General features: G+C 44.1%; 1 protein-coding gene across 6 annotated transcripts in view; it reads right to left on the bottom strand.

Moving 5' to 3' along the window:
• LOC139410542 (electrogenic sodium bicarbonate cotransporter 1-like) overlaps window positions 1–21,550 on the bottom strand; it is a 362,813-nt gene that overhangs the window by 111,595 nt on the left and 229,668 nt on the right. For all 6 annotated transcript variants that reach the window (XM_071155809.1, XM_071155807.1, XM_071155806.1 and 3 more), the window contains 5 exons: window positions 21,132–21,265; window positions 20,178–20,452; window positions 12,278–12,354; window positions 11,336–11,521; window positions 11,004–11,117 (listed from right to left, as the gene is read on the bottom strand). In XM_071155809.1, coding sequence (XP_071011910.1) covers window positions 11,004–11,117; window positions 11,336–11,521; window positions 12,278–12,354; window positions 20,178–20,452; window positions 21,132–21,265 — 786 coding nt within the window. The remainder of the gene's footprint in view (window positions 1–11,003; window positions 11,118–11,335; window positions 11,522–12,277; window positions 12,355–20,177; window positions 20,453–21,131; window positions 21,266–21,550) is intronic.

Here is a 21,550-nt window from a genome sequence, read left to right as displayed (position 1 = left end):
CAGAAAAACAGCCCCAAAGCATGATGTTTCCACCCCCATGCTTCACAGTAGATATGGTGTTCTTTGGATGCAAATCGGCATTCTTTGTCCTCCAAACACGACGAGTTGAGTTTTTACCAAAAAGTTATATTTTGGTTTCATCTGACCATATGACAATCTCCCAATCTTCTTCTGGATCATCCAAATGCTCTCTAGCAAACTTCAGACGGGCCTGGACATGTACTGGCTTAAGCAGAGGGACACGTCTGGCACTGCAGGATGAGTCCCTGGCGGCGTAGTGTGTTACTGATGGTAGGCTTTGTTACTTTGGTCCCAGCTCTCTGCAGGTCATTCACTAGGTCCCCCGTGTGGTTCTGTGATTTTTGCTCACCGTTCTTGTGATCATTTTGACCCCACGGGGTGAGATCTTGCGTGGAGCCCCAGACCGAGGGAGATTATCAGTGGTATTCTATGTCCATTTCCTAATAATTGCTCCCACAGTTGATTTCTTCAAACCAAGCTGCTTACCTATTGCAGATTCAGTCTTCCCAGCCTGGTGCAGGTCTACAATTTTGTTTCTGGTGTCCTTTGACAGCTCTTTGGTCTTGGCCATAGTGGAGTTTGGAGTGTGACTGTTTGAGGTTGTGGACAAGTGTCTTTTATATTGACAACAAGTTCAAACAGGTGCCATTGATACAGGTAACGAGTGGAGGACGGAGGAGCCTCTTAAAGAAGTTACAGGTCTGTGAGAGCCAGAAATCTTGCTTGTTTGTAGGTGACCAAATACTTATTTTCCACCATAATTTGCAAATAAATTCAGTTATGCATTAGGGGGCGCTATTAACATTTTTGGATGAAAAACGTTCCCGTTTTAAACAAGATATTTTGTCACGTAAAGATGCTCGACTATGAATATAATTGACAGCTTTGGAAAGAAGACACTGACGTTTCCAAAACTGCAAAGATATTGTCTGTGAGTGCGACAGAACTGATGTTACAGGCGAAACCCAGATAAAAATCCAACCCGGAAGTTGGAAATATATTTATTTCATTTCATTTGCGATTTTCATGAATAGGAAAAGTTACTAGGGGTATTTATGTCCGCTGCGTTATGCTAATTCGTTTGAGGCTATGATTACGATCCCGGATCCGGGATTGCTCGTCGCAAGAGGGTTTTAACAAAAGGCTAAGCTTGTGTTTGAATATATTTATTTCATTTCATTTGCGATTTTCATGAATAGGAAACGTTGCGTTATGGTAATGAGCTTGAGGCTATGATTACGCTCCCGGATACGGGATTGCTCGACGCTAGAGGTTAACAACCCGGCAGTCCTACAATCTAAGCTGGATGCCCTCAATCTCACAAATTAAGGAAGGAACCCACCAAGTCCAACCCTAAATCCGTAAACATGGGCACCCTCATAGATATTATCCTGACCAACTTGCCCTCCAAATACACCTCTGCTGTTTTCAATCAGGATCTCAGCGATCACTGCCTCATTGCCTGCATCCGCTATTGGTCCATGGTCAAACGACCACCCCTCATCACTGTCAATCGCTCCCTAAATCACTTCTGCGAGCAGGCCTTTCTAATCGACCTGGCCCGGGAATCCTGGAAGGATATTGACCTCATCCTGTCAGTGGAGGATGCCTGGTCGTTCATTAAAATGAATTTTCTCACCATCTTAAATAAGCATGCCCCTTTCAAAAAAATGTGAACTAAGAACAGAACCCTTGTTTCACTCCAGAACTGACTGGACTCGACCAGCACAAAAACATCCTGCGGCGGACTGCACTAGCATCGAATAGTCCCAGCGATATGAAACTTTTCAGGGAAGTCAGGAACCAACACACACAGTCAGTCAGAAAAGCAAAGATTAGCTTTTTCAAACAGAAATTTGCATCCTGTAGCTCTAGCTCCAAAAAGTTTTAGGACACTGAAGTCCATGGAGAATAAGAGCACCTCCTCCTGTGATGACCCTCCCACTCTGACTGCCGTATTCTCTCTCTTTGCTCTTGTTTGCTTATTAGGATGCCGGTGGGCGGAGCCGGAAGGGTCGTCAGCAACATGGGAAACACCTGGGCCTGGGTGTGTCCCAGGATAAATAGACCTCTTCCACATTCGTTGGTGGACTCTCTCCATACCTTTCTTCGCATATCTTTTATATATTTTCTTTTCCAAAAACTCAACTTCAAAACACTCTCCTGCAACCCGCATCACCAATTTAAAAAAAAGTATTTACCTCAAATCTGAAATCCACAATAGAAGCTAACCAGAAGCTTAACAGAAGCTAACCAGAAGCTAAACAGAAGCTAACCAGAAGCTAGCCAGTTTACTGGCTAATGTTAGTATTCAGCTAATCACGGTTTGTGGTCATCAGCTATCCTTTAGCTCGAAAATTTATCGCCAGTTTTGTACAACGCGACTCAGACCAGAACATACCGGGCCTATTTTTTTCTCCATATCCCCGGATTTCAACCGCAAGCTCTGGACATTTACACCTGGATCTCGCAGCTAGCTAGCTGCTATCCGTGTGACTATTGGCTTACGTCGATCCCGGAGCAAACATCAATTATTGTGGAGCTTGCCAGCTGAAGAGTTGGGCTACAATCACCTATCCGGACCCGTTTTGCTGCCAATGCGGAGCCCCACCGGGCCTTCACGACTGGACTACTGACGTTATCTGCCCGAGGGAGAGATCCAACTGGCCCCTCCGTCGCGACGTTACCTGAACGCCCATCTGCGGCCCGCTAATCGTTAGCTGTCTTATCGGCTGCTATCTGAATAGGTCTATCGGACAATATTTCTTGGGTCACAATAACTATATCTATTTTGCCAATTGGATTGATCCCCTCTACCACACGGAACCCCACTAATCTACCCACGGAAACGCACAAGGTGGCTAAAAACAGACCTCCATCCTATGCTAGCTTGCTACCGATGGCCCGGCTAGCTGTCTGAATCGCCGTGACCCCAACCAACCTCACTACTAACTGGACCCTTATGATCACTCGACTAAGCATGCCTCTCCTTAATGTTCAGAAGCTAGTTAGCTTATTTACTGGCTAATCGTTGGTACTCAGCTGACCACAGTTTGTGGTCATCGGCTGTCCTTTGGCTCGAGAATCTATCGCCAGTTTTGTACGGCGCGGTGCAGCGCAGCGCGGCTCGGAGCGGAACATATCGGACCAATTTTTCTCTCCATGTCCCTGGATTTCGGCCGCTGGCTCTGGACGTCCATGCCTGGATCTCGCAGCTAGCTAGCTGCTATCCGTGTGACTATCGGCTTTCGTCGATTCCGGAGCTAACATCAATTGTTCCGGAGCTAGCCAGCTGAAGAGTTCCATCAATCACTCCTGGGCTGCAGTCACCTATCCGGACCCGTTTTGCTGCCTATGCGGAGCCCCACCGGGCCTTCACGGCTAGACTGCCGACGTTGTCTACCCGAGGGAACTGTCCGGCTGGCTCCTCCGGCGCAACGTTGCCTGGGCGCCCATCTGCGGCCTGCTAGCCGTTGGCTATCTTATCGGCTGCTATCTGAATAGACAATCGGACAATTTTTATTTTATTTTTATTTATTTATTTATTTTTCTTCTTGGGCCTCTATAACTATATCTATTGTTTTTATTTTTGTTGTTGTTGTGTGATTTGGATTCATCCCCTCTACCACACGGAAACCCACTAATCTACTGACGGAACGCAAGAGTTGGCTAATAACAGACCTCCATCTTATGCTAGCTTGCTCCTATGCTAGCTTGCTATCGATTTAGCTGTCTAAATCGCCGTGACCCCCAACCAACCTCTCCACTCACTGGACCCTTTTGATCACTCGACTGAGCATGCCTCTCCTTCATGTCAATATGCCTTGTCCATTGCTGTTCTGGTTAGTGTTTATTGGCTTATTTCACTGTAGAGCCTCTAGTCCTGCTCATTATACCTTATCCAACCTATTAGTTCCACCACCCACACATGCAATGACATCTCCTGGTTTCAATTATGTTTCTAGAGACAATATCTCTCTCTTCATCACTCAACACCTAGGTTTACCTCCACTGTATTCACATCCTACCTTACCTTTGTCTGTACATTATACCTTGATGCTATTTTATCGCCCCCAGAAACCTCCTTTTACTCTCTGTTCCAGACGTTCTAAACGACCAATTCTTATTGCTTTTAGCCGCACCCTTATTCTACTCCTACTCTGTTCATCTGGCGATGTAGAGGTGAATCCAGGCCCTGCAGTGCCTAGCTCCACTCCTATTCCCCAGGCGCTCTCTTTTGACGACTTCTGTAACCGTAATAGCCTTGGTTTAATGCATGTTAACATTAGAAGCCTCCTCTCTAAGTTTGTTCTATTCACTGCTTTAGCACACTCTGCCAACCCGGATGTTCTAGCTGTGTCTGAATCCTGGCTTAGGAAGACCACCAAAAATTCAGACATTTTAATTCCAAACTACAACATTTTCAGACAAGATAGAACTGCCAAAGGGTGTTGCAATCTACTGCAAAGATAGCCTGCAGAGTTCTGTCCTACTATCCAGGTCTGTACCCAAACAATTTGAACTTCTACTTTTAAAAATCCACCTCTCTAAAAACAAGTCTCTCACCGTTGCCGCCTGCTATAGACCACCCTCTGCCCCCAGCTGTGCTCTGGACACCATATGTGAACTGATTGCCCCCCCTATCTTCAGAGCTTGTGCTGCTAGGCGACCTAAATTGGAACATGCTTAACACCCCAGCCATCCTACAATCTAAACTTGATGCCCTCAACCTCACACAAATTATCAATGAACCTACCAGGTACCTCCCCAAAGCCTTAAACACGGGCACCCTCATAGATATCATCCTAACCAACTTGCCCTCTAAATACACCTCTGCTGTTTTCAACCAAGATCTCAGCGATCACTGCCTCATTGCCTGCATCCGTAATGGGTCAGCGGTCAAACGACCTCCACTCATCACTGTAAAACGCTCCCTGAAACACTTCAGCGAGCAGGCCTTTCTAATCGACCTGGCCGGTGTATCCTGGAAGGATATTGATCTCATCCCGTCAGTAGAGGATGCCTGGATATTTTTTTTAAATGCCTTCCTAACCATCTTAAATAAACATGCCCCATTCAAGAAATTTAGAACCAGGAATAGATATAGCCCTTGGTTCTCCCCAGACCTGACTGCCCTTAACCAACAAAAAAACATCCTATGGCGTTCTGCATTAGCATCGAACAGCCCCCGTGATATGCAGCTGTTCAGGGAAGCTAGAAACCATTATACACAGGCAGTTAGAAAAGCCAAGACTAGCTTTTTCAAGCAGAAATTTGCTTCCTGCAACACTAACTCAAAAAAGTTCTGGGACACTGTAAAGTCCATGGAGAATAAGAACCCCCTCCTCCCAGCTGCCCACTGCACTGAAGATAGGAAACACTGTCACCACTGATAAATCCACCATAATTGAGAATTTCAATAAGCATTTTTCTACAGCTGGCCATGCTTTCCACCTGGCTACTCCTACCCCGGTCAACAGCACTGCACCCCCCACAACAACTCGCCCAAGCCTTCCCCATTTCTCCTTCTCCCAAATCTGCTCAGCTGATGTTCTGAATGAGCTGCAAAATCTGGACCCCTACAAATCAGCCAGGCTAGACAATCTGGACCCTTTCTTTCTAAAATTATCTGCCAAAATTGTTGCCAGCCCTATTACTAGCCTGTTCAACCTCTCTTTCGTGTCGTCTGAGATTCCCAAAGATTGGAAAGCAGCTGCGGTCATCCCCCTCTTCAAAGGGGGTGACACTCTTGACCCAAACTGCTACAGACCTATATCTATCCTACCATGCCTTTCTAAGGTCTTCGAAAGCCAAGTCAACAAACAGATTACCGACCATTTCGAATCTCACCATACCTTCTCTGCTATGCAATCTGGTTTCAGAGCTGGTCATGGGTGCACCTCAGCCACGCTCAAGGTCCTAAATGATATCTTAACCGCCATCGATAAGAAACATTACTGTGCAGCCGTATTCATTGATCTGGCCAAGGCTTTCGACTCTGTCAATCACCACATCCTCATCGGCAGACTCGACAGCCTTGGTTTCTCAAATGATTGCCTCGCCTGGTTCACCAACTACTTCTCTGATAGAGTTCAGTGTGTCAAATCAGAGGGTCTGCTGTCCGGACCTCTGGCAGTCTCTATGGGGGTGCCACAGGGTTCAATTCTTGGACCGACTCTCTTCTCTGTATACATCAATGAGGTCGCTCTTGCTGCTGGTGAGTCTCTGATCCACCTCTACGCAGACGACACCATTCTGTATACTTCCGGCCCTTCTTTGGACACTGTGTTAACAACCCTCCAGGCAAGCTTCAATGCCATACAACTCTCCTTCCGTGGCCTCCAATTGCTCTTAAATACAAGTAAAACTAAATGCATGCTCTTCAACCGATCGCTACCTGTACCTACCCGCCTGTCCAACATTACTACTCTGGACGGCTCCGACTTAGAATACGTGGACAACTACAAATACTTAGGTGTCTGGTTAGACTGTAAACTCTCCTTCCAGACCCATATCAAACATCTCCAATCCAAAGTTAAATCTAGAATTGGCTTCCTATTTCGCAACAAAGCATCCTTCACTCATGCTGCCAAACATACCCTTGTAAAACTGACCATCCTACCAATCCTCGACTTTGGCGATGTCATTTACAAAATAGCCTCCAATACCCTACTCAACAAATTGGATGCAGTCTATCACAGTGCAATCCGTTTTGTCACCAAAGCCCCATATACTACCCACCATTGCAACCTGTACGCTCTCGTTGGCTGGCCCTCGCTTCATACTCGTCGCCAAACCCACTGGCTCCATGTCATCTACAAGACCCTGCTAGGTAAAGTCCCCCCTTATCTCAGCTCGCTGGTCACCATAGCATCTCCCACCTGTAGCACACGCTCCAGCAGGTATATCTCTCTAGTCACCCCCAAAACCAATTATTTCTTTGGCCGCCTCACCTTCCAGTTCTCTGCTGCCAATGACTGGAACGAACTACAAAAATCTCTGAAACTGGAAACACTTATCTCCCTCACTAGCTTTAAGCACCAACTGTCAGAGCAGCTCACAGATTACTGCACCTGTACATAGCCCACCTATAATTTAGCCCAAACAACTACCTCTTTCCCTACTGTATTTAATTAATTTATTTATTTTGCTCCTTTGCACCCCCATTATTTGTATTTCTACTTTGCACATTCTCCCATTGCAAATCTACCATTCCAGTGTTTTACTTGCTATATTGTATCTACTTTGCCACCATGGCCTTTTTGCCTTTACCTCCCTTGTCTCACCTCATTTGCTCACATCGTATATAGACTTGTTTATACTGTATTATTGACTGTATGTTTGTTTTACTCCATGTGTAACTCTGTGTCTTTGTATGTGTCGAACTGCTTTGCTTTATCTTGGCCAGGTCGCAATTGTAAATGAGAACTTGTTCTCAACTTGCCTACCTGGTTAAATAAAGATGAAATAAAAAAAATAAAAAATTAAATTAAATGTCAATATGCCTTGTCCACTGCTGCTCTGGTTAGTGTTTATAAGCTTATTTTACTGTAGAGCCTCTAGCCCTGCTCACTATACCTTATCCAACCTTTCAGTTCCACCACCCACACATGCGATGACATCACCTGGTTTCAATGATGTTTCTAGAGACAATATCTCTCTCATCATCACTCAATACCTAGGTTTACCTCCACTGTATTCACATCCTACCATACCTTTGTCTTTACATTACACCTTGAAGCTATTTTATCGCCCCCAGAAACCTCCTTTTATTCTCTGTTCCAGACGTCCTAGACGACCAATTCTCATAGCTTTTTGCCGTACCCTTATCCTACTCCTCCTCTGTTCCTCTGGTGATGTAGAGGTGAATCCGGGCCCTGCAGTGCCTAGCTCCACTCCTATTCCCCAGCCGCTCTCTTTTGATGACTTCTGTAACCGTAATAGCCTTGGTTTCATGCATGTTAACAGTAGAAGCCTCCTCCCTAAATTTGTTATATTCACTGCTTTAGCACACTCTGCCAATCCGGATGTTCTAGCCGTGTCTGAATCCTGGCTTAGGAAGAGCACCAAAAATTCTGAAATGTTCATCCCTAACTACAACATTTTCAGACAAGATAGAACGGTCAAAGGGGGCAGTGTTGCAATATACTGCAAAGATAGCCTGCAGAGTTCTGTCCTACTATCCAGGTCTGTACCCAAACAAAATCCACCTCTTTAAAAACAAGTCTCTCACCGTTGCTTCTGCTATAGACCACCCTCTGCCCCCAGCTGTGCTCTGGACACCATGCGTGAACTGATTGCCCACCCATCTATCTTCAGAGCTCGTGCTGCTAGGCGACCTGGAACATGCTTAACACCCCAGACATCCTAGAATCTAAGTTTGATGCCCTCAATCTCACACAAATTATCAATGAATCTACCATATACCACCCCAAAGTCGTAAAACATGGGCACCCTCATAGATATCATCCTGACCAACTTGCCCTCTAAATACACCTCTGCTGTTTTCAACCAAGATCTCAGCGATCACTCTATCATTGCCTGCATCCATAATGGGTCAGCGGTCAAGCGACCTCCACTCATCACTGTCAAACACTCCCTGAAACACTTCAGCGAGCAGTCCTTTCTAATCGACCTGGCCGGGGTATCCTGGAAGGATATTGATTTCATCCCGTCAGTAGAGGATGCCTGGTTATTTTTGTTGAATGCCTTCCTCACCATCTTAAATAAGCATGCCCCATTCAAGAAATTTAGAACCAGGTTCTCTCCAGACCTGACTGCCCTTAACCAACACAAAAACATCCTATGGCGTTCTGCATAAGCATCGAACAGCCCCCGTGATAAGCAACTTTTCAGGGAAGCTAGAAACCAATATACACAGGCAGTTAGAAAAGCCAAGGCTAGCTTTTTCAAGCAGAGATGTTCTTCCTGCAACACAAACTCAAAAAAGTTCTGGGACACTGTAAAGTCCATGGAGAATAAGAACACCTCCTCCCAGCTGCCCACTGCACTGAAGATAGGTAATACTGTCACTATCGATAAACCACGATAATCGAGAATTTCAATAAGCATTTCTCTACAGCTGGCCATGCCTTCTTCCTGGCTACCCCAACCCCGGCCAACAGCTCCTCACCCCCTGCAGCTACTTGCCCAAGCCTCCCCCATTTCTCCTTCACCCAAATCCAGAAATCAGGTTCTGAAAGAGCTGCAAAACCTGGACCCGTACAAATCAGCTGGGCTAAACAATCTGGACCCTCTCTTTCTAAAACTATCTGCCACAATTGTTGCAACCCATATTACCAGTCTGTTCAACCTCTTTTTTTATGTTAGGAAATCTGTCTCAGCAGACAAAACATTCCAAACAGCTAGCAGCAAAGTAGATTGGTCACGAAAGTCAGAAAAGCAATAAAATGAATCACTTACCTTTGATGATCTTCGGATGTTCGCACTCACGAGACTCCCACTTACACAATAAATGTTCCTTTTGTTCCATAAAGATCATTTTTATATCCAAAATACCTCCATTTGGTTGACACGTTTTGTCCCGAAATCCCCAGGCTCGTGCAGGTCATGACGGTCAGAAGAAAATTCCAAATTGTATCCGTAAAGTTCGTAGAAACATGTCAAACGTTTTTTATAATCAATCCTCAGGTTGTTTTTACAATAAATAATCGATAATATTTCAACCGGACCGTAGCTTTTTCAATAGAAGAGAGAGAGAGAAAATGTCTGCTCCAAGCTGTTGCGCATGCAAAACTCTGCTGGCACCCAGCCATCCACTGACGCGAAGTGATCGTTCTCGCTCATTTTTAAGAATAAAAGCCTGAAACTATGTCTAAAGACTGTTCACACCACGTGGAAGCCATAGGGGAAGGAATCTGGTTGATATCCCTTTAAATGGAGGGAAGGCATGCAATGGAACAGGGAGATTTGTTTCTCTTAATGACTTCCTGGGTGGATTTTCCTCAGGTTTTCGCCTGCAATATCAGTTCTGTTATACTCACAGACAATATTTTGACAGTTTTGGAAACTTTATAGTGTTTTCTATCCTAATCTGACAATTCTATGCACATTCTAGATTCTGGGCCTGAGAAATAGGCAGTTTCATTTGGGTACGTTTTTCATCCAAACATCAAAATACTTCCCCCTACACTCAACAGGTTAACCTACCTGGTTAAATTAATGGTGAAATAAAATAGAACGGTTGGAAGGTTAACATTCGCCCCCAGTTTGAGGTCCTGAGCGCTCTGGAGCAGGTTTTCGTCAAGGATCTCTATGTACTTTGCTCCTTTCATCTTTCCCACGATCCTGACTAGTCTCCCAGTCCCTGCCACTGAAAATAATCCCCACAGCATGATGCTGCCACCAGCACGCTTCACTGTAGGGATGGTGCCAGTATTCCTCTAGACATAACGCTTGGCATTCAGGCCAAAGACTTCAATCTTGGTTTCATCAGACTAGAAAATCTTGTTTCTCATGATCTGAGTCTGTAGGTGCCTTTTGGCAAACTCCAAGCGGGCTGTCATGTGCCTTTTACTAAGAAGTGGCTTCCGTCTGGTCACTCTACCATAAAGGCCCGATCGGTGGAGTGCTGCAGAGATGGCTGTCCTTCTGGAAGGTTCTCCCATCTCCACAGAGGAACTCTGGAGGTCTGTCAGAGTGACCATCGGGTTCTTGGTCACCTCCCTGACCAAGGTCCTTCTCCCCCAATTGCTCAGTTTCGCCAGGCGGCCAGCTCTAGGAAGAGTCTTGGTGGTTCCAAACTTCTCCATTTAAGAATGATGGAGGCCACTGTGTTCTTGGGGACCTTCAATGCTTCAGAAATGTTTTGGTAACCTTCCCCAGATCTGTGCCTCGACACAATTCTGTTTCGTAGCTCTACGGACAATTGCTTTGACCTCATTGCTTGGTTTTTGCTCTGACATGCACTGTCAACTGTGGGACCTTAAATAGACAGGTGTGAAATCTGAAATTATCCGTACCTTGAACTCAGTTGGGACTATGAGCTTGGGAGTGTCCACTCCTACTAGCATGTCCACACCGCAAAAGATCAGGATGGCCAAGATAATGGCAAAGTCACTGATTAGTTTCCTCACCTACACAGAGAGAAACACACATGTAACCAAGCACAGATTAGGGTTACAAACATTACCTAAAATTACATGTACAATGACAGTCACAATATCAGGGTTAGGTGTGTGCAGTAGGGGTAGGTGTGTACAGTAGAGTTAGGTGTGCACAATAGGGTTAGGTGTGAACAGTAGGGGAAGAGTAGGTGTGTACTGTAGGGTTAGGGTTAGGGTTAAGTACTGACCCATGTAGGGAAGAAAGGACTGGTCTTGAACTTCTTCAGCATCATGGAGGTAGCGTAGGTTCCCAGGAAAAGGATGAAGGAGATCAGAGTGATGTCAGGAACATATTTACATGCCTTCCCCACCAGCTCTCCTCCATACTTCACACAATCCTTCTTAGACAGGGACGACCACGTGGCATTCAGAGGCTGCGGACACAAAAAAGTACTCAGAGAATGCAGAGACAAAACAATATGACTTAGAGGCTGTAGAGTGAAAACAATGAGGGCTGTAGACACCAAACAATATGACGTAGAAGATGCAGAGATAAAACAATATAACTTAACAGTTTGTAGAGACAAAACAATGAGAGACTGTTGAGCTAAAACAATATGACTTAGAGGCTATAAAACATAACTATGTGGCTTAGAGACTGTAGATATAAATCAATATGACAGAGGCTGTAGAGACAAAGCCATATGAGAGGCTGTAGAGACAAAACAATATGAGAGGCTGTACAGACAAAACAAAATGAGAGGCTGTAGAGACAAAACAATATGAGAGGCTGTAGAGACAAAACAATAAGAGAGGCTGTAGAGACAAAACAATGTGAGAGGCTGTAGAGACAAAACAATATGAGAGGCTGTAGAGACAAAACAATATGAGAGGCTGTACAGACAAAACAAAATGAGAGGCTGTAGAGACAAAACAATATGAGAGGCTGTAGAGACAAAACAATATGACTGAGAGACTGTACAGACAAAACAATATGCCCCTTTAGACTTATTATTTGGGCCCCTTTTGTGTTTATGAGTTTGGGGTTAGGGGTTAGAGTTTGGGGTTAGGGGTTAGAGTTTGCAGTTTGGGTTGGGGTACTTACTAGATCAATGTTGTTGAAGTACCAGACAGCAGTGCTATCAGCATACTGAAGATGTAGGGTTAGGGGTATGGGTTCGTGGACTTACTAGATCAGTGTTGTTGAAGTACCAGACAGCAGTGCTATCAGCATCCAGAGGATCTCCAAACACCTCGGTACTGTTTTCTGGAGGACAACAAGAGAACAAATCAGTCTCAGAAATAATCTAGATGTTAAGAGATTAATTTTACTGCAAGAGTTAAAGTTTATGACCAAGAGAAGCAACCAACCTGGCATCCCACCATTACCCCTGCAGCAGCCAACCTGGCATCCCACCATGACCCCTTCAAAAGCCGCCAGCCTGGCATCCCACCATTACCCCTGCAGCAGCCAACCTGGCATCCCACCATGACCCCTTCAAAAGCTGCCAACCTGGCATCCCACCATTACCCCTGCAGCAGCCAACCTGGCATCCCACCATGACCCCTTCAAAAGCAGCCAACCTGGCATCTCACCATCAAATCAAATGTATTTATATAGCCCTTCTAACATCAGCTGATATATCAAAGTGCTGTACATAAACCCAGCCTAAAACCCCAAACAGCAAGCAATGCAGGTATAGAAGCTCAATGACCCCTTCAACAGAAACCAACCTGGCATCCCAGCATGACCCATTCAACAGCAACCAACCTGGCATCCCAGCATGACCCATTCAACAGCAACATCTGTTGTTTCCCTCCAGAGATTCCTGGCCAGAATACAAATGTAATCATTCAGGATCAGACGAGCACCACAGATGATCCATTATATTGACCTGATAGTCAGCAGAGGGAGCACCCCCCTATCCACATCGTAGGAACAGTAGTGGAGAAGGTGGAACGTTTTAAGTGACTTTAGAGCTGTAACTTAACAAAATGTCAAGGGGTCTGAATACTTTCCGAATACACTGTACAACAGCCACAACGGTTTCCACTAGTTACCACAGTCACAAAATCAAATTGCCCATATTGTAAAAATGCATATTATTATTTATTTATTTATTTTGGGGGGGGGTTGGTTCTAATTTAAGGTTAGTATTAGGCATAAGGTTAGCAGTGTGGTTAAGGTTAGGTTTAAAATCACATTTTAAGGAACGAAAATGTAGAAAAAGTGGCGTTTATGACTTTGAGGCTGTGGTAACTAGTGATGACAAGGCATAACTCCGATACAAAGTGTTTTTTATCAAAGTTGCCGGGATGTCACGTGTCCTACTTATACAGTGCCTTGCGAAAGTATTCGGCCCCCTTGAACTTTGCGACCTTTTGCCACATTTCAGGTTTCAAACATAAAGATATAAAACTGTATTTTTTTGTGAAGAATCAACAACAAGTGGGACACAATCATGAAGTGGAACGACATTTATTGGATATTTCAAACTTTTTTAACAAATCAAAAACTGAAAAATTGGGCGTGCAAAATTATTCAGCCCCCTTAAGTTAATACTTTGTAGCGCCACCTTTTGCTGCGATTACAGCTGTTTCCCATTCCTCCTTGCAAAACAGCTCAGTGAGGTTGGATGGAGAGCATTTGTGAACAGCAGTTTTCAGTTCTTTCCACAGATTCTCGATTGGATTCAGGTCTGGACTTTGACTTGGCCATTCTAACACCTGGATATGTTTATTTTTGAACCATTCCATTGTAGATTTTGCTTTATGTTTTGGATCATTGTCTTGTTGGAAGACAAATCTCCATCCCAGTCTCAGGTCTTTTGCAGACTCCATAAGGTTTTCTTCGAGAATGGTCCTGTATTTGGCTCCATCCATCTTCCCATCAATTTTAACCATCTTCCCCGTCCCTGCTGAAGAAAAGCAGGCCCAAACCATGATGCTGCCACCACCATGTTTGACAGTGGGGATGGTGTGTTCAGGGTGATGAGCTGTGTTGCTTTTACGCCAAACATAACGTTTTGCATTGTTGCCAAAAAGTTCAATTTTGGTTTCATCTGACCAGAGCACCTTCTTCCACATGTTTGGTGTGTCTCCCAGGTGGCTTGTGGCAAACTTTAAACAACACTTTTTATGGATATCTTTAAGAAATGGCTTTCTTTTTGCCACTCTTCCATAAAGGCCAGATTTGTGCAATATACGACTGATTGTTGTCCTATGGACAGAGTCTCCCACCTCAGCTGTAGATCTCTGCAGTTCATCCAGAGTGATCATGGGCCTCTTGGCTGCATCTCTGATCAGTCTTCTCCTTGTATGAGCTGAAAGTTTAGAGGGACGGCCAGGTCTTGGTAGATTTGCAGTGGTCTGATACTCCTTCCATTTCAATATTATCGCTTGCACAGTGCTCCTCTTTTTGTATCCAAATCCGGCTTTAAACTTCTTCACAACAGTATCTCGGACCTGCCTGGTGTGTTCCTTGTTCTTCATGATGCTCTCTGCGCTTTTAACGGACCTCTGAGACTATCACAGTGCAGGTGCATTTATACGGAGACTTGATTACACACAGGTGGATTGTATTTATCATCATTAGTCATTTAGGTCAACATTGGATCATTCAGAGATCCTCACTGAACTTCTGGAGAGAGTTTGCTGCACTGAAAGTAAAGGGCCTGAATAATTTTGCACGGCCAATTTTTCAGTTTTTGATTTGTTAAAAAGTTTGAAATATCCAATAAATGTTGTTCCACTTCATGATTGTGTCCCACTTGTTGTTGATTCTTCACAAAAAAAATACAGTTTTATATCTTTATGTTTGAAGCCTGAAATGTGGCAAAAGGTTGCAAAGTTCAAGGGGGCCGAATACTTTCGCAAGGCACTGTATCAGTACACTTGTAATAACCTAATCATTAGAAAACTTATTTTCAAACTAATAAGCCACAAGTAGCAAATAAGCCATTACATATTTTGTTAAACAAATTATACACTCGCTCACTGACCTCCATACAAAAACTCCTCGCTTGGTGAGTGAAAAAACAACACAAAAAGAAAAAACACCTGCTGGAGAAGACAGATTTTGGGCCCAGTTACACCTCTCGCTTTTCTTCTCTGCTAACGTCCACAACCTGGCACCTTTGAAACATTTTTATCTCTGTGGTCACATGAAGAACCAACACCGCTCCAACCTCAACAACACAGTGGTTATTTCCATCACCTTCTACAAAAGTATTGTTGAGACTATTCCACCTAATTCACTGTAGCATTCACTTTACGACTATTTCTCATGCTTTATCTCTGCAAGATAATGAGCAATAAATTACTGTTCTTCTCCTTTTCTTTCTTACTAGAGTATCACTTTGACTATTTCACTTGTTTCATTATAGACTACAGCATCACTTTGACTATTTAATGTGTTTCACTACAGTATAATGTTGACTATTCACTTGTTTCATTATAGACTACAGCATCACTTTGACTATTTAATGTGTTTCACTACAGTATAATGTTGACTATTCACTTGTTTCACAACAGACTGCAGTATCATTTTGAATATTTCACCTTTTTCACTAGACTATATTATGTGACCCGATTCAGGAAACTTGGCGAATGTCTCAAGCCACGACTTCACAGGAGAGCTGTTTGAACGTAAAACAACAAAATACGTTTTTTGGCAGAAATGCCTTCTTGAACATGTGAACTTCCATGTGCCTTAATAACAAATTTGTATGCCATTGTTAAATTACAAGCCTTGTTGGTTTAGCCACAGAAAAAGTTGGCAATCTTCACAGTAGCTAAGATTGGCTAAGATAATGAGTGGGCTGGACATGCCGAGAGAGAAGTTCGGATTGGTCTGCCATATTGAAGGCTTCTGTCTATTTGAGCTCGTCAATCTGGGTTGGTAATCCTGTCGAACACTGCTTTTCTTTTATATATTGTGTAGTGGAACTGCATAAGTGTTGCTCTCCATTTTCTGGAGGATCAAGTTTTGTAATCAGTGGAATTAGAGTATGATAGCTAAGGAGATGGAGAAAACACCTGTCTCCGGATTACAAAACACCTGTCTCCGGATTACAAAACACCTGTTTCCGGATTACAAAACACCCTCCTCCAGATTACAAAACACCTGTCTCCGGATTACAAAACACCTGTCTCCGGATTACAAAACACCTGTCTCCGGATTACAAAACACCTGTCTCCGGATTACATCTTCAGGACAACCATGGTATGGCATTCCTGACAGGTAGAAGCATCCATGATGCATGGTGATGAATGCAGGTAAGATAGTCTAGCGTTAGCTTGCTACATTTTCAGATATGTCACGTTTTCTCATTTTGACAGAAAGTGGTTTAATTTCAAACTAAAGTGTACTGTTAGCTAGCTAGCTAACATTAGCTGACTGGCTCCCTAGCTGACATTATTATTCTCTCCCAGAGCCATTTGCTTGTCTAGTTAGAGCCTAATGTTAGCTAGCTAATACTGAACATGGTTGGTTAGCTCTCAGCACTGTGGCATTGATTCCACTTTGTTCAATGTTGTTTAACTAGCTAATGTTAGCTGGCTGGCTTGTTAGCTAACATTACATGACGTGTGTGGTCTTAAACGTTGTTTACCTAGCTAGGTTCATTGTTTACCGAGCTAGCTAGCTATATGTCTTAAAATAAGACAAAGAGGAGCTCTTCACTAGATACCAAAACATTCAACAGGTGATTTTCTCAAACGTGAGTTTACAAGTTGATCACCTTTCAAAGCATAATTACTTTCCCATTGTTCCTCAAATGCAGTGATATACAATGTTGTAGCTCTGAGTCTATACTTTTATCCAATGTAAAAAACACCATTTCACATTTTGCTACATCAGACCGAAACCAGGTGGTGAGTCATGAATACTTTTGACTATTTGACTTGTTTCACTACAGACTGCAGTATAATTTTGACTATTTCACAGATCCACAGATGATCCAATCTCTATTGCACTCCACACAGCCCTTTCCTACCTGGACAAAAGGAACACCTATGTGAGAATGCTATTCATTGACTACAGCTCAGCGTTCAACACCATAGTGCCCCCAAACTCATCACTAAGCTAAGGATCCTGGGACTAAACACCTCCCTCTACAACTGGATCCTGGACTTGGATCCTGACGGGCCGCCCACAGGTGGTGAGGGTAGGTAACAACACATCTGCCATTCTGATCCACAACACTGGAGCCCCCCAGGGGTGCGTGCTTTGTCCCCTCCTGTACTCCCTGTTCACCGACGACTGCATGGCCAGGCACAACTCCAACACCAGAATAACAACTTATCCCTCAACGTAACCAAGACTAAGGAGATGATTGTGGACCACAGGAAAAGGAGGACCGAGCCTCCATTCTCATCGACGGGGCTGTAGTGGAGCAGGTTGAGAGCTTCAAGTTCCTTGGTGTCCACATCACCAACAAATTAGAATGGTCCAAACACACCAAGACTGTCGTGAAGAGGGCACGACAAAGCCTATTCCCCCTCAGGAAACTAAAAAGATTTGGCATGGGTCCTGAGATCCTCAAAATGTTCTACAGCTGCAACATCGAGAGCGTCCTGACTGGTTGCATCACTGTCTGGTATGGCAATTGCTTGGCCTCCGACCGCAAGGCACTACAGAGGGTAGTGAATACGGCCCGGTGCATCACTGGGGCTAAGCTGCCTGCCATCCAGGACCTCTACACCAGGCGGTGTCAGAGGAAGGCCCTACTAATTGTCAAAGACCCCAGTCACCCCAGTCATAGACTGTTCTCTCTACTACGGCATGGCAAGCGGTACCGGAGTGCCAAGTCTAGGACAAAAAGGCTTCTCAACAGTTTTTACCCCCAAGCCATTAGACTCCTGAACAGGTAATCAAATGGCTACCCGGACTATTTGCATTGTGTTCCCCCCCAACCCCTCTTTTCAGCTGCTGCTACTCTCTGTTTATCATATATGCATAGTCACTTTAGCTACACATTCATGTACATACTACCTCAACCAGTGCTCCTGCACATTGGCTAACTGGGCTATCTGCATTGTGTCCCGCCACCCACCAATTCAATTCAATTCAAGGGGCTTTATTGGCATGGGAAACACATGTTAACATAGCCAAAGCAAGTAAGGTAGATAATATTCAAAGTGAAATAAACAATAAAAAACCATCCGCCAACACCTCTTTAGGCTACTGCTACTCTCTGTCCATCATATATGCATAGTCACTGTATATAGCTTCGCTACTGTATATAACCTGTCTTTTTACTGTTGTTTTATTTTTTTACCTACCTATTGTTCACCTAATAACTTTTTTGCACTGTTGGTTAGAGCCTGTAAGTAAGCATTTCACTGTGAGGTCTACACCTGTTGTATTCGGCGCACGTGACAAATAAACTTTGATTTGATTTGTTTCAATACAGACTACAGTATCATTTTAACTATTTAATTTGTTTCACTAGAGCAGTTGTCCATTTGACCAGTTTGAATGCAGTATATTTGTGACTATTCCCCTCCAGATGGGATGTGTATAGTCTAAAGGTTATTCCTGCAGGGTGAACACCAGGACACAATCATTCTGCAAGCTAAGGCCCTTTCAGGAATGTAATGTGATCTTATGACTGTGGTCCTGACTCCTGATTCTCCTTCAGTAACCATAACTCATAACCCTATCCTCATCGTAAAGGGAGAAAACAACAGCTATCAGAGATATTCAGTAAGTGTATATATGATGTTGTCCTTTCTTCAGAGCATTGCATCTGTATGTGTTTATAGCAACACCCCTGAAAAGCAGCAGAATGCTGACATGTTTCAGCTTGCTTACGTGATAATCTAGCATGCATCAGTCTTCTGAAACACTGGCTGGTTCATTTACTTCCCACTGGTCTGCATTTCCCCTCCTCCTTCTGGTATGATGCCCCATACGGCTTAGCTCAGCCATGCATAGGAGCTTAACTATGACAGACACACACAAACTTTGAACAAGGGAGAGCTCGGATTGTTGTTTTGAAAGTTTTGAAAGTCTCTGAAAAAGTGTTCTGTTGAAAAAGTTTGGTTACTGGCTACCTTTTGAATTTGGATCCTGCAATGCTGTTAGCCTCAGTTGCTGGGACCCCTACTATCTGTCCAAGGATCATGCCAACCAAAGGTCTGAAGAGCTGCTGGGCGTAGCAGCTAGCCTAACTGCAACTACAGTAGCTATCAAGCTAGCCAGGTTTCCTTGACAGCTTGAACAGAGCTCGTGACGCAGTTAGCCATTGTGGCTGAGACCATGGATTGTACCAGGCTTGTGGCTGTCTAAATCCCTGCTGTTTGTTTTAATCTGCCCTGGGACCTACCCTGTCTGGAACTGCGTGGAGTACCAGCGTTAGCCTACATTGCTACCATGGCATCCAAAGCCAGAGGTGTGAGTAATGGAGAGGACAGTGTTTCTTTATCACAGGTGAAGGATATTTTAAACAAACAAAAAGGGTTCTACAAACAGTTGTTACAACAGGATATAACTTTAACAGCTTTGTCCAAATACTGATGGACTCAACAAAATAATGGACGATCTGGCTTGAGAGGTCCTTAAAAACAGTTTGCACTGCTCAGAAGGAAAGGTGGATGTCCTGAAATAGAAATTCCCCAAGATGACAACAAACTGGAAGTCCACATGAGATGACATCAGCACTGTCTGTGAATCATTATTACAGATGACTGGGAAAACAGACTATCTAGAGGGACAATCCAGGAGAAATAGTATTGTTGTGTTTTCACATGAACTGGGCAGAGTCTGACGAGAAAGTGAGAAAAATATTTTCTAAAAAACTGCAGATAGATAAAACAAAGATTGAGGCGGAGCGCACCGACTTGTCTGAAATACCTGTAACCAACCTAGGTGACAGACCCAGGCCGATAGTGGTCAAGTTCCTGAGGTTTAAGAACAAGATGACTGTTCTGCAGAGAGCCAAGAACTTCAGAGGAACCAACATGTTCCTCAATTAAGACTTTTCTAAAGCCTATCCCAGCCATGAAAGCTTAAGTTGGTAGGTAGGTCTTACCTAATATGGTAGGGGCTATACACATACAGTGGGTAGTTGAGTAGGTAGGTCTTACCTAAGATAGTAGGGGCCATACACATACAGTCATACTGGGTGACATAGTCAATCTGGTAGTCAGAGTTGATGGGGTAGTAGTCAGCCAGCTTCAGCATCTTCTTGAAGGCATCATAGATGAAGATGAAGGAGATGAGGCAGGAGAAGCCCTCCTCTGTGAATCGGGTGAAGTACTGAACCATGTAGCTGGCGTCAGTAGCAACCAGCAGCAGACAAAAGAACGCAGACCACAGACCAATCCACAGCCGGAACTCCAGGTAGTCAAAGTCATTGTCTCTGGAGGAGAAAGAAGAAAGAGAGGAATAGAGAGAGGAGAGGGAATCACCATGGTTAGTTACTGTAACAACAGCAACCATGACCATAATTCAACCATGGTTAGTTAGGACTCCAGATAGTCAAAGTCATTGTCTCTGGAGGAGAAAGAAGAAAGAGAGGAATAGAGAGAGGAGAGGGAATCACCATGGTTAGTTACTGTAACAACAGCAACCATGACCATAATTCAACCATGGTTAGTTAGGACTCCAGATAGTCAAAGTCATTGTCTCTGGAGGAGAAAGAAGAAAGAGAGGAATAGAGAGAGGAGAGGGAATCACCATGGTTAGTTACTGTAACAACAGCAACCATGACCATAATTCAACCATGGTTAGTTAGGACTCCAGATAGTCAAGTGATTGTACATGGTTAGTTAGAACTCCAGATAGTCAAGTCATTGTACATGGTTAGTTAGGACTCCAGATAGTCAAGTCATTGTACATGGTTAGTTAGGACTCCAGATAGTCAAGTCATTGTACATGGTTAGTTAGAACTCTAGGTAGTCAAAGTCATTGTACATGGTTAGTTAGAACTCTAGGTAGTCAAAGTCATTGTACATGGTTAGTTAGAACTCTAGGAGTCAATGTCATTGTACATGGTTAGTTAGAACCCCATGATTGCGAGGTAAAGTGAAGATCCTAACTTGCTGAAGTTGAAGAGCAGCCTCTCGAAGACCAGAACAGGTCCAGTGCTGCTGAGGATGGTGAGAGGCTGGCCAGCCAGCAGACAGAAGATCCCTCCAGATACCGCCGTGCCCAGGAAGCTCTCCAACACACCCTGGAGTAAACAGTAGAACACAGTAGAGCAGATCTTTAAAACATTAGAACACAGCTTTATGCTCTATAAAACATCTATAGTGCATTATAACATAGTGTAACCCCAACACAGAAGCAGAGTATAAGAGTACAGCAGGGAGTTGAACTGTGCTCATGGTGGTGGGCTACAGAGGACAGGAAAGGGGTGAGAGGAAATATTCCTGCCCAAGAGGAAATATCTGTTCTCTCTCTGAAACTTCACTGTCATCCAACTAGGAACGGGAGGGGCACTGGCAGGAGGTTTTAG

The sequence above is a fragment of the Oncorhynchus clarkii genome, chromosome 6 (genome assembly GCF_045791955.1).
Source record: "Oncorhynchus clarkii lewisi isolate Uvic-CL-2024 chromosome 6, UVic_Ocla_1.0, whole genome shotgun sequence".
NCBI classification, from domain to species: domain Eukaryota; kingdom Metazoa; phylum Chordata; class Actinopteri; order Salmoniformes; family Salmonidae; genus Oncorhynchus; species Oncorhynchus clarkii.
The sequence above is the reverse complement of the archived record's forward strand: the minus strand, read 5'-3'. Positions and strand labels throughout refer to the sequence as shown.